The following is an 18,885-nucleotide window of genomic DNA, read 5'->3' as shown; positions in this document are numbered from 1 at the left end:
ACGTGGACACTGAAGCCCAGGTTATGTCTGGTGCCCAGGAGCTGGGGCTGGGGCACTGAACCCCTGAGTCCTAGAGAGGAAGAAAACCACGGGAACCTGACAGTGCTGGGGCCTGAATTTCAGGCACAACATTCTGAGTGCATTCCTGAGGTGGTACCTTTCTCCTTCAGAGAGATCACGTGTTGCCTCCATTGAAAAGGTCCTTATCGCTATTAACTCAGTCCGGCAAGCATATGCTGCATCTTGCCTTCTCTGTCTGTGTCCTGGGAGGGTGGACTAGAGCAAAGCCCCACACGGCTCAATTTCCCTTTGTTCTGCCGGTGCTCAGGTGACCCTATAGTAGCAGCCTGTCCCGGGACCCCGGAAGCAGGGGGAGCCACTGAAAACCTTTGCTGCAGACACCTGCTCCATCAGAAGCCAGTGCTCCATCAGCCAGTTAGCTGTTTTTAAACCTCATAAGGAAGATGCCCTGCCGATTTTTAAAAAGAACTCACGATACTAGTACTTGATGTTCCAGCTCAGCTTTTGTGTTACGATGCATAATAATAGTAACCTCCGAACATAAGTAACACAGGGTAATACACAAAACACTGCACCGAACAACTAAGCAAGACGTAAGAAATAGCAGAAATGAGACTCCTCATCATGGAATACTAGAATTTTAGTGCTCAAATGGCCTATTAGAGGACCCATAAGTCTTTAACTCTTCCTTTCTGATGGGGAAAATGCCCATATTATAACCATGGACAAAAATTTCAGTTTTCAGGCTGATAGTCTAGGAGTTTAAATGGAGCAGTGTTTCATTTATAACTCAACAAAAACGTAATTGAATATAGTACGAAAAATGATGCTAATATCCCAGAACATTACCTAGATACAATAGACTACTGTGAAAACCAAACTAACAAAATTAATGCAATTTTCATTAACAATCCCCACCACTGATTAAGCCCCCCGTACCAAGTTTCAGATATTATTTCTAATCCTTACAGTAAGCATGACGGGTAGATGTTACTAATCCTCATGCCTACAGATGAGGAACCAGGTGAATAGAGAGGATATTGCACAACCAGAGTGTGGCCAAGCAAGTGTGTATTTTCCCTTTCTGCCCGACCAGCATCTGCTCACCCTCTAGGCCTTGGTAGGCAAAAACCGCTGAAGAGCATCTAACCCAGACGGAGCAAAGGAGAGAAGCCTTCCAGGATAGAAAGTGCATGGTGATCACCCATATCACAGTCACAGTGTTAGGATGTGTGCACATGGCATGCGTGAGCATGCACGCTCACACGCACGCACACGCACGTCATCAGAATCCAGGAGCACACCACCATTAGTGTGGAAAGGAACAGTTTCGTTTCTTGGTTATGCTGAAGAAGTGAGCTCGCTGCCAGTCCTAGAAAGAATGGGGCTGTCTCCTGTCACTGGCCGGAGCGGCAGCTGCTTTGCCTTGCTTCCCTGGTGCTTGTTACTTGGAGTCCACAGGATCAGGAGAGGCTAATGTGGAATCTATTTCTGGAGGAGGACTTTCTTTTCTTTTTTTTTCTTGGTAGTTCACCGAAGGACATGTTGGGGGTGGTCTACCAACCACATTACAGAAATAACTCAGAATTCGAGTACCATGCATAACCACAAATGGCCACACACTGCACTGTTTTCCATTTTCCTTCTGCTAGAGGTGAGTAGAAATAGATAGTTGTCAGCAGGTATTATGAAAGAAGTCCCAGTTATTTCAGGTACGAATTACCCAGTGTATTTGTGCCATGCCTTCTTGCTCCAACTTTAAGCCATGGAAATGCACATTATTAGCACCTTTATCAGATGACAAATAACAAGCATTTCAAGAAAGTCAGCTGGCATTGGCCTTGGTAAACATGTCTGGCTTGTTAGCGATTACGTTTGAAAGTCTTCCTTCAAGTTAGGTTTGAGACTTTCCCGTGGGCTTGTTCTCCATACTCTTGCTGCATTCTTTCACCAAAAATAATTAAGAATGATAGAACGAGCTTTGAAAATAAACCTGCACAGAGTAAACTGAGCTGAACTGCACAGAGTTCACAGTTGTCACAACTGGAATTCATGGTTATAAATTTTGCATTTACTTCACGTCACTCCATTGTTTTTATCTCCACTTTTCAAATTTTTTGAGTGGACTGTGAAATGCTTATTAACTACTTCTGCAAGGGACTAGACGCTGTGCCAGCCCAGTTTGCAGACCAAAGCGTCTGACCTCCCTACTTACTACATGTAGATAAAAGGAGATCCATCCCCACCTTCAAGGTAAATTATCCTTTGCCCCTAAGATTGGCACGAAGTAGTGCGTTAACTTCTGGAAATGTGATTGCTGAATTCTTCTTTTGGTAGATTAAATATCTGAGATGAAAAATCAGCTTATCAAAGGCCTAAAACAAGATTGATGCAATTACGAACATATGGTGGGAAATTCAGAAGCATCACAAAGAGGCTTTCTTGGAGCAAGTGCCTCAACTTCCCTGAGCCACAGTTTTTTGTATCTGTAAAATAGAGACCATCCTTTTTTACTAGCAGGTGGGGCCAAGAGGCTTGAACAAACTATTGTGTATGAAATGTTTTGGATAGTTAACCTGGAGCACACCAAGCTGTCCATAAAGGGCACCTGCTGTCACTGTTATTGGTAATACTGCCCTGTGTTGTCACAGGCATAGAATCCAAGTGCTTACATCTCTGTTTCATAACCCAGTGTGTTTTTGAAAAAACAGGAAATAATTTTCTGGATGATCTCTTATTCTCTAGCTCAGTTTCTCAGCCTTAAAAACGTAATTGATATAAAAAAATTGTATGTCCCTTAAAAGTTATTGGAAATTTGAAAACAATGTCATGACTGCTATGATAGCAGGTTTGGAACCCTCTCCTCCATCAGAGGCTTCCGCTTGCCCCAACATCACTCTTGGGTACAAATGGGCCCATGGATAGCTAATAACGCTTCTATCTCTGAGAAGGCAGCAGATGTGCAGATTACTAAGCATATGATGCACAAGATAAACTTTACATTTGCCTAACCCAGTGGTTCTCAGCAGGGGCCTGTTTTCCACCCAGAGGCCATTTGGCAAAGTCTGGAGATATTTTTCAGTTGTCATAACTTGGGGGAGGAGGGAAAGGAAGGGGGAGATGATGCTACTGGCATCTGGTGGGCAGAAGGAAGGAATGCTGCTAAGCGTCCTATAATGCACAGGATAGGCCCCTACAAAGAATTATTGGGCACAAAATGTCAGTGGTGTCAAAGTTGAGAAACCCTGATCTAACCCAAAGAAGCACTCCTCAGCTAACTAAAGGATCATTCCAAAGTAGATCTTCAGGTCAGTTGTTTGAACCCATTATGTATTTTCCCTCAAAAGTGGTTTAATTTATTTTGGTTCACTGAGCCATATTAAGGGCCAACCTGACAACCACCATTGATAGTTTTTCTTTAATTTGCTGTGCTTTGTTTGGGAGATGAGTTCAGAGCGCTCTAGTCTTAGCTGTGAAAAGACCCTTCCAGATCCATCTCAGATAAGGATGACAGCTGAGATTCCCCAAATGGAAGTTATTCATATGAGCCCAGTGTTGGGTGCTCTTGTCTCGGAAAACCACCTGCAGCTCTTCTCAGAAAAGACTGTTGCTAGCCTCCGTGGAATTACACACTTGGCACTTTTTAAAAAAAATGAAGATCACCAGATCAAATTAAGCTAGAGGGTCAGATGTTTCCTTTGCCGGGAAACGAAAAGACAGTAGGTCCTCTTCAGATATTATTTATACCTTTAAGCAGAGCGTAACTGCAGGCTCTGAACAGAATAGCCTTCCACCCCCACCTTCCTGCGCTCAAAGCCGAGCTAAGCCCGTATTATCCCGGGCCACCTTTGTTCCACATGATGTAGGAAATAGCTTGTTCAAACTGCCCTGGTATACTCTGAAGAGGTCTCTTGGGAGGACTGGGGCAGGGAGGGGGGCACACAAGAGCCCTCGAAGCCTGCGGTGTTTATAACCAGCCTTTGCCGTGGCTTCAAGGAGCTGTCACCTACGGCAGAAGCCCTGCAACAGGTGCAGCCATGCAGTGCTAAATTTGTTTCCAGTTATGTTTTGTAAAAGGGCGTGGATCCTTTCTCTGCATCGGTCTATATTTCACATATTGGACAAGAAGTGCCATGTGTTATAGGCACCTACCCACACGTGCATTTTGGTCTTATTTATAAAGAGTGTCGATTCAATGTGTTACTCATTCCAGTGAACCTAGTACTCCGTTTATGTTCGCATAAACATTTCTTGGAACTCTTACCACGTAAAAATGTTTAAAGTTGGTCTCAAGAAAGTAACCTACTTATTTTGGCCAGTTGAACCCTCCTCTTTAAAAAGCATGGGCATGTAAGGCTCGAGAGCCTCAGTATCTAAATGGGATTGTGAAGAGAGCTTTAGTCTTTTCATACCACTGACTGGGGAGACAGACAAACCGTACATCAGCTTGTTTCCACATTCACAGAAAGATACCACCAAAGAAAAAGAAATCCTTATCGTCGAATAAGTAATTTGGGGGAAATTCTAAGAGCTTAGTATTTGGGCATAATTGTTAATGGCTAATGCTCCATGATCCTCAGGAAAAACTGGAGAAATTTAGGACTGTAGTGGACATGGTGTTTGAAGGAAGCTGTATTTAAACAGTATCTTTGTAGGCTGTGCTCTCACTTTCTTTGTGGTTCTTTAGTTCCAGAAGGTATACGGATGCTGCTTATTTCTCTACAGCAATAACGTGGTCAGAAGTTGCATGAGCCATAGCTCTGATCTGGTGCCATTCAGTGGCTAGACACTGAGCCACAGTAACTCCTATAGGTTTGACCGTAGCCATATGATGCCATTGATCTGCTTCTCTCATTACCGGACGGTCTACCCGACACTGTCGTAGTGACATGACATTGTACTTTCTAGAGCGACTTCCCCCGGCATGTTTTTGTGCCCCACAGTGAGCACAGTGGTACCAGGTCAGCCACCTTCCTGGGTTGGGACCGAAGTTACGGCTTCTCCCAGGGAATGTTGGCAGGGGAGGAAAGCTCTGGAACTATGTTCCTTGGAGAAAAACTATCTTGAAAAGGAGATTTTTTTTTGGTTACCTTGATTTTCTTACATTCATTAATATTTTTCCAGTCAATTTAGGCTTGTCTGATTTGAAGAGTTTCAAGAAATCTAAAAGTGGGTCATAGATTACATTCATTCTGAATTTTTGTCAGATGTCTCCATATCAACCTCCCAAAGGTTTTACCAGCCCAACTCCCACCTGCAGTGTGTGTGAGCATCCCTTTCCCCATTCTCTCAGCATCCTGTCTAATTGTGCCTCCCCGCTTTTCCTGGCACTCTGAAAGTTTAAAAAGTTACCTTTTTAAAAATTACTTTAATCTCTTTGAATTCCATTGTAATGTAATCATTAGTGATTTTTATAGTTAGACACTATTTGTATTTCTTTTTTCTGTGACCTATCTGTTCATACCTTTTCCCCATTTTTTTCTTTTGGGTTATTTGTTTTGATTTATAGGAGTTCTTTATGTTTTATACTTATTCAGCATTGTCAAATATTCAAACAAAGTTTTCTTCCACTCTGTCATTTGCTTTTAATTTTACTTAGTATGATATATTTTGTAGTGTAACAACTTTAATTTCAGAGAAATCTGATCCATCGATGTTTTCCTTTACAGTTTCTGGGATTCTTGAAATGCTTAAAAAGGCCTTCCTATCCCCAGTTTGTGAAAACGTTTTTATATCCTCTATTAATTTTATTCTTTTATAGATCTTCCAATACTTGGAATTTATGTTTATGTATCACATAAAATAGGGGTGTAACTTTATTTTCTTTTAAGTGAATTGTCAATTATCCCAATATTCTTTCCCTCTGATTTGAAATATCTTCCTTTTTTTAAAATTCCCATGCTTCCTGGCATCTGCTTCTGGACTTAATGATTTTCTGCACTGGTTTAATTGGGGGTCAGAGAAGGCCTTCTCAGGGAGCGCGATGAGACATGAGGTGGTATCTAAACTGGGCTAAGAATGTGTGAGGTAAGGGTTTGGAGGGGGGAGGGAGGAGAGCTTTCCAGTCAGAAAGGAAGCATGTGGGAAGGTCCTGTGGCAGCTCTAAGAAATGAAATAAGGCTGGCTTGTCAGGGGGAAGTCCTGCAGGGTGAGGGGTTCCTGTTCTCCCACAGGATAAATACGAAGCTCTTTAACATTCTGACCCTGCATTCCTCTCAGCCCTGTCTCCACCCTAGCCCTTCTCCTGGTGTTAGACACAGTTTGTCGGTTTGTCGGCTGGAGCAGCACTGTCTGGCTTCCCCCTTTTACTCGTAGGCTCCCAGCATCCCCTTCCTGCCTGCACCCTCCAGCCCGCCCTCACCCCGGCCTGGTGCCCCATGCCTCACTAAGAAGCTGGTGCTCCGTCCCACTGCCCTGGGCCAGCGCCTTTGCTAAGTGATCCACAGTTGTTTGTAGCAGTCTGTGCCCTCCTTGGGCTGGATGGTTTTCTCAGTCGGGGATCTTGTCTTACTCATCTCTGTATTTGCATAGTCTAGCGTGGAACCTGGTGCAAACGCAATTTACTCAATAATATTTGTTGACTAAATGCGTGAACAAGATTAAAAAAAGATCACTGCCCTTCTAAAAATGTCAGCTTTTTTTTTTTTTTTTTGTGCCGCATAATATACACACTGCAGTACAGCTAAGAAATAACATCTGTCAGCTTTTCTCTCTGCAAAGGAGAGATTGTCACCACACTACTTCTGTTCGCACGTGGCAGATTTTCACGTGTGGTTCTTGTGCCTGGAGTTTCTTGGGGAGACTGTGACAGATTCCTGGGCAAACTCTGGTCTCCAGCAGAGCAGACTCCAGCAGCCCTTCTCCTACTGCGTGTGGCAGTATTTTAGCGTGAAGCCTTCGGGTGAGGGTCCCCTTACAGGACCACAGCCAGACCAGAGGAGGTGGGGGACGGGCTTTCTCAGGGAGGAGCCACCATCTGAGCAAGGTGCAGGACTTGAATAAGTGAACCACTGGCAAGGGCGTTGGAGAGACATTTTGCACATCATCTTTGGTAATATATTCAGAAAGTCATGGTTAAACATCCGGCTCTTTCTTTCCTCCAAAGTCATTGCATGTAGAACCGACTTGGCATCAACTACTGACATTTTAGGTTTTTATTTGTGCTGAAGTGATGCAACTTAATGAAAATTCAACACATAAGTTTGACATTCCCACTCAATTACCATCTTAAATACACAAGAACAGCACTGTATCCCCACTCCATGTATAGCCCTGATGGTTTCCTGTGACAGTCATTGTGGGTTATTTTTGTTTCTTTAACTAAAGTTAAAGCCAAAGTCAGGACCCTTCCAGAATGAGCCTCAGGACAAGGTATTTATAGACTGAGGTGAATGGCAGTGTACAGCAGAGAAAATGTTCTCAGGATGATCCCAGGTGCCGGGTTCCATATGGAGATTCTTCGTGAGCCTGGGCCCGAAGATGTGGGAGGACCCTCAAAGTGCAATTTGTGCCATCTTCCTAGTTTTCAGGGCTGCAAATGGTAGTAGAACATGCAGAAAGCTTTATTTTCCACTAATCAAAGGTCAAGCTGAGACTGAGAGGAAATCTGTAGTCTTACTAACAGCCTTTAAAAAAAAAATGATACAGATGTACATCACTTTTGAGGTTGGTATCTTAGCTCTTCTGATACTGTAATCTTTAGAAGTGAGTGTGTGTGTGTGTGTGTGTGTGTGTGTGTGTGTGTGTGTTGGCTACCAAAGACCTGCTTGCGACCCATAGCAATTAGAATACAGTTATCACTATAATTCTTATTAGGTATGAGGAGAAAGCTGTTTATAGTACCATTGGATGCCTGCCTTCTTAGTTTAGTGTTCTTGTCTGCTTTTCTTCTCCTACACCCAGGTTCTGACTACTTTGGAGGTAATTCCTCCATAAAAGGAGTGGCCATGGGTGGTTAGGAGGTGACAATTTGACCCTAAGCATTCCCCATACAAATAACCTCACCTCACCCTCTTCCATCCTATTCGCTGTTATATTTTCCAACAAAAGAAGGAAGGTAAATTTGAGAAACTACTACGAGTATAGTCTGTAATTCTTTGAACCAAATACCTTGCATATCCATAATAAGCTTTCAATCAACTAGAGCTTTTTTCCTATGTCTGCTGTCGTCCACTTTCATGAAACATGTAAATTTTAAGAAAGTCAATGGATAATTTCCCTTGCATATTTGGATAGATCTGCAGCTGAAGTATCAAAATCCATGTTGAGGGAACGAAGGGGGTGGAAGGCTTGCCCCAGCCCACTCTGAATGAGACACCGTTTCACAGACTGGGTGCTTAGGTTTGTCTGTTAAGACACAGTCACAAGAAACTGAAAATTCACTAGATTTTCCAAACCAGTGTTTTCTACTCTTGGGGAAAATACACTGACTGAATTGTTAGAAAAGGGTTACTCAGGGACACCAGGAACCACTCTCCACAGATGTTCTTTCAGAAAGCAAAGTGATAGGACAGCATCGACGAGAGGTGTCCTGCCAGATCCAGCATGGCTAGCATGGGGGAGAAACTGTCGGCCCCCACAAGGCACCTCGCCGCTCCGTGTGGCTTTCTTAAGAATGTTCCTTGGAGCAGAACATGCTGGAAAAAAGAAGGCCCTCTGTTGCCTCCTTCCATAGTCCCTTGAGACTGTAGTCACTTAGGTGCTCAGAAATTTAAAAAAACGTGGGGAGGGGAACGTGTTGCTTGTTGCTTTTGGGAAATATCAGACTTTTAAATAGAACGAAAAGTCACTGTCAGAGGGGGAAGAAACAAGAAAAAAATACAAGTCAATAATAGATGCTGAAAAGGGAAACTACATGTTAAATTACCCCACCCCTCAGGAGAGGTTCCTCCAGTTGGCTTAGGGAGCTGGAATGCTTTTATGGGGAAATATCTGCCTGCCTGCTCCTCAGAACTTCCAAGGGGCCTGATCTGGACCCTCCTTTCTCTGTAGGACAATATAGGGAGGTGGTAGGGTTTCAGAAAGGCTCAGACCCAATACCTGGAAGCCAAACGTCATATCATGTTTCCCAGGGGTCTTCTGACGTGTGGGTACGCAGGCAGACTAAGAATCAATTTCAACTAAAGAGCTTCTCCTGATTCAGAACCTCATTGCCAGAGCAACACTAGATCCTTTCCAGGCCAGAGAAGGAAATTGCACTTACCAACAGGCATTGTCAATCATGTGAGGCTTCTTTTCAACTTGATGGTCTATAATTTATTTGCAAGGCTAAAACAAATTGATAGTAATTCATATCCAGCCTCTGAATGTTCACACTGTTAGCTTGTAACTTTTAAGTACTATAAACAATTCCTTGTAAATTTTCAAAATTAATGACGTTATGTTTTAATTAACTGAGGTCATACAAGCATAACTCCAACCTCAAATATGAAAAATCCAGGTAAACAATTATAATTTAATTGACTTACTCCAGATTTTACATTGATCCTAAATACTTTATATTCTGAGAAGCATTAAACTCCCCAGTGAACATATATCCAACAGAGTCATGCTCACAGGCAGGTTAGAAAACCAGATGCTATGTTTACGGAATTCTTTAATAAGAGCACAGGATTTTCCAGATGGTTTATTTTTCCTATTTCTCACAAGGCTGTGGAATTCCATAGTACGGTTTGGGGGTTAAGGGTATAATCTTTTGAGCTTGAGTTCATCTACTAGCTCTACTCCTTCCAAACTGGTGACCTTGGGAAGGTGGTCTAATCTAACTGTGCCTTAGTTTCTTCATCCTGTGAAATGGAGCTGGTATTAGTACCTACCTCACAGAATTGTTGTGAAGGTGAAATGAGTTAGTATGTGTCACTGTCTGGCACACAGTAAATGTCCATTGTCACTATCATTCATAGTAACAGAAGCAGTAGTTGTAGTAGTAAGAGATGTTTTTAGTAACGTGAGAGTTTGTAGACACTTTGATGGGACCCATATGTCCTTGGTTGAATTCTCCACTCTTCCTTCCAACAGGAAAATGGCAGATGCACGACAGTGGCCTCCTGAACATCACCAAGGTGTCTTTTTCAGACCGAGGTAAATACACATGTGTTGCTTCTAACATCCATGGCACTGTGAACAACACGGTGACCCTGAGAGTCATCTTTACCTCTGGAGACATGGGCGTCTACTACATGGTCGTCTGCCTTGTGGCCTTCACCGTCGTCATGATCCTCAACATCACCCGCCTGTGCATGATGAGCAGCCACCTGAAGAAGACCGAGAAAGCCATCAACGAGTTCTTTAGGACAGAAGGCGCAGAGAAGCTGCAAAAGGCATTTGAGATTGCCAAGCGGATCCCCATCATCACCTCAGCCAAAACTCTAGAGCTTGCCAAAGTCACCCAGTTCAAAACCATGGAGTTTGCCCGCTATATCGAAGAGCTTGCCAGGAGTGTGCCTCTGCCTCCCCTCATTATGAACTGTAGGACTATCATGGAGGAAATCATGGAAGTGGTTGGGCTGGAGGAGCAGGGGCAGAATTTTGTGCGGCATACTCCAGAAGGCCAGGAGGCCTCAGACAGGGATGAGGTTTACACGATCCCAAACTCCCTGAAGAGAAGTGATTCGCCCACCGCAGACTCGGACGCCTCATCGCTGCACGAGCAGCCCCAGCAAATTGCCATCAAGGTGTCTGTGCACTCACAGTCCAAAAAAGATCACGTGAATGACCCAGAGGGTGTACAGTTTGAAGTCAAAGATGAAGAGGAGACAGAACCGTCCGCTGAACATTCCCCAGAAACTGCAGAGCCTTCTACAGATATAACATCCACAGAGCTAACATCTGAAGAGCCAACGCCTGTTGAGGTATTGGATAGAGTCCTGCCACCAGCTCACCTGGAAACTACAGAGCCAGCGGTGGGGCATGACAGAAACACCTGCATTATTTATGAAAGCCATGTCTAATATCAACTATGAAAAGCTATGCATATCAAGAAAATCAGGGGCTGCTCCTTGTAGTGCAGATGTAGTACGCACTTGCCGCTAAGCCTTACCAGGAGACTCTCATCCCTTAGGTAGGAGTGATGCCATTTTCAAAGGGGAAACACCTGAGTGCAGTTTATTATGTGACTGGAATTTCCCCAGTAGAAAAGGATGTGAGAAACATCAGGGTGCAGAATTGATAATACTGGACAGAAGGCATCTGTCCACGTGATATGAATTTTAGAGGCTCTTCTCTGCCAAATACCTTAATGGGTGATGCCCTTTTGGCAAAGAGAATATTACTGTAAGATATTCTGAGGTCAAGAGCCCTGTCCAATGCACACTGCATTGCTTTTCCTTAAAAAAAAAAAAAAATATATAGGTCTGCTACGATAGCAAATGCACGTACATGGGTTTGTTGCACTTTCTTCTCAGTTTTTATTCCTGTCACTGTTCCTTTAAAATGGAGTAGTTGCTGTTGTTATAGTAATACTAATTGCTCTTTCCGGTTTAGTCCTCTTAGCCACTTTGTCCTTATTTCCCCCTCGAACATGTACCTCACAGGCTTTGGTATCAGTCACTAGTACCAGGGCTGATATCTACAAGTCAGTTGTAATGTTCCAGAGTAGTTACTACGCTCATTATTTTTGTCACTTCCCAAGCCTATTTTCATACATTACTTTTTTTTTGTTTCCAATGAAGCTGCTATTGTGAAACTGAGAAAAACCTTTGCCCAGGAATAGCACTTTAATAGCCAAATAAAAATGTGTTTACCTGTCCAATTCTGAGAGCCTTTTGGTGAGCTCAACTGAAGTATGGAGGGAGATTGTAAAAGGTTGAATATACCCATATTACCCGTGAAAACTGCTCTTTTTATGGTTAAGTAACATCATCCTACAAACAAAAACTGATTCTTTATCTGGAAAATATATTGCTTCCAAAGACAGAGGCATTTGATGAATCCCTGCAGGTTGTAGAGTATTCCCAGAAGGGCTTGCAGGGACATACGCTGTTGGGTGTAGAGTATTCCCAGAAGGGCTTGCAGGGACATACGCTGTTGGGTTGTAGAGTATTCCCAGAAGGGCTTGCAGGGACATACACTGTTGGGTGACTCAAACACTGGATTTGGGGCAGCAAAAGAAAGATCTGTGAAGCCGTGTAACCAGGTCCACTTTTGTAAACCACAGAGCTAACTCGTTGGTCTTGAAGGGGAGAGTGAAAGGTTAGAACAATGACCTAGGGAACTGTGTCATCAAATTTCATGCCAGATTGTGGAATTATTTTTTAGTCTCACAAGAAAGCAGTTATACGCGAGACTGAATGATGTTATGGAAAAAAGAAAAAGTCAGTCTATGCAAAGGCCAATACTTTACCTGACTGTGCCAATAATCAGCTGCCTGGCTTTGGGCAGGTCTGGGTCTCAGTTTCCTTATCTGTCAGAGGGGGCAGACTAGATGGGCTCTGAGTACCATCTAAATGGTCTCACTCTCACAGAACCAAACCAATATCATCATGCTTGCTCTCTTTCCAGTTACTTAACAGATTTTCACTTTTCTCTCTGGGTTCAGCTCACATTGTTTATGCTGCATGACTTACTCAAAGAGGATCAATTTCAAATAATCATAGCATTTTAAGCAAGTTGTGGATCTTCTCTCCCAAAACATCATTAGGACCACTTCTGTAGTTGAAATTTAATCGTGGTGAGAATGAGTGGTATTTCATTTTCACTTAGAATCTTAAAGTTGTCGTAAGGGTCGTGGCCACATCAAGTGGATGGGATCATGACATTGGAGGTTACACGGGCCACGTTGGTGTAAAGAGAGAGAGCAGACCCAGATGTGTAGTCCTCACTCTGTCACTATCTGGATAAGTGACCTTGGACAACTCCTTTTCCCTCTCCAGAGTTTCATCTTTTTCACCTGCAGAATATGGGGGTTGTGCCTGATGAGTCACAGGATCCCTTCTAGCTCAGACATTTATTGCTTTCTAGAAAGTTTGTAATCTCCCAAGATGGCATGGTCCCCACTGCAAGAGACAAACAACATTGGGAGCAAAAATGGATACAGGAGATCGGTTGCTTTTGAGGTTCCGATTTTACAATGAATGTGTCTAGCTCTGCAGCCTGAGGGCAGTGGGTTTGGCTTTAGGGGTGGCCTGCTGGGCTTCTTCATTCATAGATAATTCGTGTGGAAGGCAATCTGACAAGACCTGGAGTTTGGTCAGACATCACTTAGCCAGGAAGGAACTGCTGGCATCTAGTTAGAAGTGTCTTGGGTCGTCACGGAAAGCAACTACTAGTCCAGCAGTCAGGAGTAACCATGACTCCCAGTGGGCTCTCTGGGCTAGGATTTTATGTATTTGGGTTGCAGAACAGCTTTACCTCCAACTCTCAGAATATAAACATTGTCCACTTGCTGTGGAGGTCAGCAAATTCTTAGTATGGATCTGTTTGCCCAAAACAGTAACAGAGATTTAAGCTCATTTTGTGATACTGTGTAAACTTTTCCCCATTCTGTTCAGTTCTCATTCCACCCAGACCCATGTGCAGATTTCCACATGGAAATTACAGGAGAAGGCATCAATTCTATCTAGACATTGATTAGCATTTAAAAATGTAAAATCAGCAGATTTTTTATGAAGCGGGAGCAGAAATGTGTAGACCAAAGAATGTTCCAGATTGGTTTTAGCTTCTTAAGCCTGGGGAGATTATTATATAGATTTTCCAAACTTTTACCTTCTGAGGCATCAAAAAGCTCTTGATATAATAATAGCCAACCTAAAAGGAGGTTGGCTTACAATGGAGATTTTTCCTTCCAGAAATTCTATGCTCTTCCTGTCCCATCTTACAGCTTCTTTATGAAATGAGAAAGGCTCTCCCTCTAGAATATAAAATGCAGAAAGACCTCGTGACTTTCAGCTGATTTTTCAAAGATAAACTGTTCAGCTTCATAGAAACGCATAGAAGTATGGCTGTAGGTGTGTGTGCTTGTGTGTGCGCATGCACATTAGGCTCATTTGGGCAGTTTTAAAAGCTTAACACTAAATCCCAAGCCATGTCCTTTGGGTCTTATGTAGTCATTCTCAATATCAAACAGCTTCTGGTTTCTGAGTCATATCTCTAACAACTTTTTTTCTTGAAATTCTGAAAATGATTCAGATATGTGTGCATATTTAATTCACTTTGATGACCTGTAAACTTGGACGGTATTTATTCTAAATGGAAAAAAAAACAATTTTATACTGAAAATCTATGTAATTTATAATGGTTTTGTTTTATATATTATATTTTCATATCTTTAGGGCACATCTACTGTTCTCATCTTTTTGTATATCATACTTGGCAAAAAGAAATACTAATACTTGACTAAAATCTAGGAACCAAATGTGACATATAACATATAGAAATTGCTCTAAAAATATCTGAATGTTCTCACCCATCCCAAGCGTTATTGTGCCATTACATCCGGAATGATTTGTCTCAGATGCTTGTGAGCATTCCTTTTTTTTTTTTTTTTTTTTTTTCAAAAAAAAAGATTAAAAGCCCCCCACCCCCCAAAAAATTTTTTTTCATATTCTTTTTTTCTTTCTTTTTTTTTTTTTTTTTTTTTTTCCCAAAAGTAAGGCTAAAAGGCCCGACATCCCACACAACGGATTCTGGAATCTCCTTCCTTCCTTTACCTTTTTTATTGTTTCTTTCATTTTTAACTGTAGAAGGCTGTGTTGTTTACGTTTCCCTTTGAAGGGCAAAGGTGAGATAAGAAAGCAATTTGAGGAAAAGACTGAATTGAACTATGGCTATGTAAATTATTTAATGGACTGATGACCTGTTTGAAGTCTAATGCTTGGATTGTTATTTATTGGTGATCTAGGATCTGCTCAGCTCTTTAGCACACAAAGAAAATGTAAGGCACAAAGAGTATTTGCATGTCGTGAGCAGGCCCCCTCTCGGTGTAGTGCAGCCAACACGAATCAGCTTCACTGTAAACACGCCCGTCCCAGCCACTGGAGACGCGGTTTTAGAAAGGCAAATCGGACACCTCTTAGTCACAGGTTGAAATACAGTGTTCTGTCAGTGCTAAAACTCCTTTAACGGCAGCCCCTATGGTTCTGTTAACAGGGGACTTCCTCTCAGTGTTTCATTTGGGAAGAAAATGGGACATTTAACTTATCTTGCAGATACTCTATTTTGTACTCGGCACAGTTCAGTTACTATTCTGTACCTATCTTCACAGATAGGTTGGCATTCCCTTAAGATTATAATCCCTGTTCCTATTCTTGCTTTTTAAACCAATTTACTAGTACTCTTTCATCCTACCAAATCTCACTGTATATTCGCACACATATTTTGAGCACCTGATGATACCTTCAAGACACTAGTCATTTGGACGTTCACTTATTCATTTAAAACTCCCTCAGTAGATAACAAAGTTCATTTTCCTAATGACTTTTTTAGGGTTTCTACGGTGATTAATCAGGTTTGGATTAAACAAACCAATGGTGGTGGGGGGGAATCAAAACAGAATTGCTTAATATGTTTTCCAAAGGACTGAGTGTGTGTCTGCTATACAAGAAAGTATCATCTGAGGATGATAATGATCTTCGAGATTTTTTAGAAATACCAGTTTTAAGGGGGCTAATACTTAGAATACCACAATCAAAAATGAAGCTGTTAGGGAATGTAAAAATAGAAAACAAATAGTTTTAAGAATATTCTGGCATAAATTGATTTTATTTAACCAGTAATAAAAGGCTTCAGATGTATCTGTCAGATACCATAGAGCTGCTTACAGTGAGTTAGGGTTGAAGAAGATGCTTGCTTGTACTTGTATTTGGCTTGCTATATCTCTAGTTCTGGATGTCCTTGGTTAAAATTGGAAAATAAGATAAAAACTTTATCTGGGCAGAAATTTCAAACTGTTGATTTTGTGAGCTATAAATGTTCACTTTTAAAAAATAATTTAAAGATATAAAATGACTTTTAAGTTGATGTTATAGTAGCAAAACAAAAAAACCATGTGCTCCATCCTGTATTTTGATTGTTGCTTTAATAAAGGATTTGCGCAGGTGTGTGGATTATGTGTCATGTCCCACCTGAAGGGCATTTGATTGTGGCCTGATTCACTCTTTCAGTGGTAAGACGTCTGTCACCAATTCTTTTCCCTACCTTTTGCATCCATGACATGTCTTGGGGGAAAAAAAGGAAAAATGAAATTATTTGTATGTAAAACTACAAAACTTATCCAAATTCAGAAACCTTAACTCCATCCTAACAAACTTTATAGCAGTGTATTTTTATCTGTATCAAGAAATCATTTTTAACATGTAACATCAAGCATTCTGTAGAGAATCCAAAAAGGCCAGGAAACTTACATACTCAGAACATTCCACAGAAGGTATGAGTAATAGGTCTGCGTAGACACCACCTAGACAACAACCAAATCCAGGCCAAATGCAAGAACATGCTAAGTAGGTTCCTTTGACAATCAGTAAGCTTCAAAAGCTGAATCCCTCTCCGATAAGATGAGATGTGGGGCATGTAAGCAAAACAAGAAAGGGCACAACCAAATGGGAAAGCAAGACAAAAAGGGAAGAAAGTTACTTACTTCAGACTAGAGAGGCAAACAAAATAACTGAGTTATCCAATAAACTATGCATATAACTAACCATCCCCAGGTTCTCCCAAGCAAAAAAAAGAAAACCAGCCTAAGAGAATTATGCTGGCATTAATGGAAAAATTAGCACTTGTGTCATCATGAGAGAGAAAATAGGAAAGTTTTGTGCTAACCAGCTAATTTTGACTAGTGCATATTTTCAGAGCCAGAGCAAAGAGTTGCTCAATTTTTTGCAGGTTTTGGAATGCAATGGACCTTAATCAAAGGAGCTAGATAAAGATTCATATTAATCAGTGATTTTCAAATAAGCCTATAGTCACTGAGTGGGAAAATAAATGTAAAGTTATCTGATTTACATATCTTTTTTACAAGCTTGAAAATCTCTGATAAAGGGGGAGCTCATTACCTCCTGCAGTAGCATATGCCACTGTGGCGGGGTTTTAAGTGCTGAGTCAAAAACTGTTGAAGTGGTACCACACTGGTCCTTGAGCTACCTGGAGCTGAAAATGTGAGTTAGTCTTACCACAATAAAACTGCCTTTTTACTGTCAACGCAAAACTAAAATTGTAAATGTATTCATGTAAAAGACAGGATTACAAAAATTTGGCATGCTCCTGATGCTACTACATTAATTAACATGCCCTGTGGCAAACACCTTTTGAGTGAATGGTTTCTGCCAATGGGTGGTAGAGGCAGAAGTCAGGTGAATCAGGTGCTCCCCTGGCCCCACCGCCCCAGCCCCTGAGATGTCCTAAGGCGACAGCTCACTAAATAAAGGATGGTTCAGCAGCCAGAAGAAAGAAGTGAATCAAGCAGCAGATTAATTGCCTCAGTATATTAGTATACATTTGAAGGACTATTAGAACTGACTACTGAGAGACGTGTATATATGTGTTAGGTGGCATATTGAGGTATTTTAAAATAGCAATCGAGTTAGAGCTGGCCCCAACTGCATTTACGCTATTAGGTAAAATGAAGATATGAAGGGTAAAATAACAACTTTGCTAAGATATTAAATAACTAATGAGTAAGCTAAAAATATGAAGATTGATAAAGCAATATGAATTTTTCAAAAAACAAATTTTTCACTACCAGTGGAGTGGCTTTCCTTACAATTATTCTTGTTTTAAAGTTCATTATGGAGTAGGAGTCCCAGTGAATTATGCAGAAAAATCACCTGCATCTAGAATTCTTAACAACATTAGGGGACTTTCTGTTCAGTGCAAATGCTGTACCGCACCTATTTCCTGAAGCGCTTCGCGATTCATAGGAAGCTGATGTGTTTTGGAGACCCCTGAGGTGTTCAGTGCCTCTGGTTTTAAGTCTGATTGACTATCGTGTCTGCTGGGCTGCACACTTCTTCCAACTAGGCAAATGGTGAGGTGAACAAAGTCGTCCCAAAGCTGTAAGAAGCGTCCTAATTCTAACCATCAAGGAAAAAATGACAAGTGTGTGTGAAGAAAGAGGTACAAGTCTCTGTCCCAGCTGTCCAGACTGCCCCATGGCGGATGATGTTTCCCACTCTCATCCCCGCTAGCATTACCTCAGCTGTTCTGCCAGAGGACCAAGTTACTGGGCATGAAGTAAAATGCTTGATTACAGAATAGAGTCTATGAAAAAAATTCATCGACCACGTAGTAGACATTTTATCAGTTTAACATAAAAGAAGCAAATTTTAATGCTGGCTATGTTTGAAATTATTTTAAAACTGAAACATTACAAAAATTATGACTTGGCATCATCTTTGTAGCAATGTCTTCATCTAAAGAAGAAATTTGAAAGTGTTAAGACCTTAGAAATTGCAGATGATTTAAATACATTCTATTTGTAGGGGGAAAAAATGACAGCTGATGTAGAGCATCTGTGATCATTAAATTTTTTAATGTGCAGAATGTAACGTTCTTAATTTTTTGGTCATCACAGTAATTACTGTGATTAATAAATTTCTGAAACCCTGCCAGATCATGAAAAAAAATTTAATCCCCCAATTAAAAATATATACGTACTATTCTTGTATCATGTTAACTATTTTATGTTAGCTTCTCTCATTCCACAATGAGTTTTATGTGATTGAGTTAAATATATTGTACTTTATGTGAGTCCTTTGAATTTTTTTTTTTATTATTTTTTTTAAAGATTTTTTTTTTAATTTATTTATTTGAGAGAGAGAGAATGAGAGACAGAGAGCATGAGAGGGAGGAGGGTCAGAGGGAGAAGCAGACTCCCTGCCGAGCAGGGAGCCCGATGCGGGACTCGATCCCGGGACTCCAGGATCATGACCTGAG

At 41.4% G+C, this 18,885-nt stretch overlaps 1 protein-coding gene across 1 annotated transcript in view; it reads left to right on the top strand.

Moving 5' to 3' along the window:
• Positions 1 to 14,514, top strand: part of MFAP3L (microfibril associated protein 3 like) — a 37,814-nt gene extending 23,300 nt beyond the window's left edge. Inside the window, exon 3 of the mRNA XM_032413196.1 lies at positions 10,039 to 14,514. Coding sequence (XP_032269087.1) covers positions 10,039 to 10,970 — 932 coding nt within the window. The 3' untranslated portion in view covers positions 10,971 to 14,514. The remainder of the gene's footprint in view (positions 1 to 10,038) is intronic.
• Positions 14,515 to 18,885: the final 4,371 nt, after the last annotated feature.

Source organism: Phoca vitulina, unplaced genomic scaffold (assembly GCF_004348235.1).
Source record: "Phoca vitulina isolate PV1807 unplaced genomic scaffold, GSC_HSeal_1.0 scaffold14, whole genome shotgun sequence".
Lineage (NCBI taxonomy): Eukaryota > Metazoa > Chordata > Mammalia > Carnivora > Phocidae > Phoca > Phoca vitulina.
The sequence above is the reverse complement of the archived record's forward strand: the minus strand, read 5'-3'. Positions and strand labels throughout refer to the sequence as shown.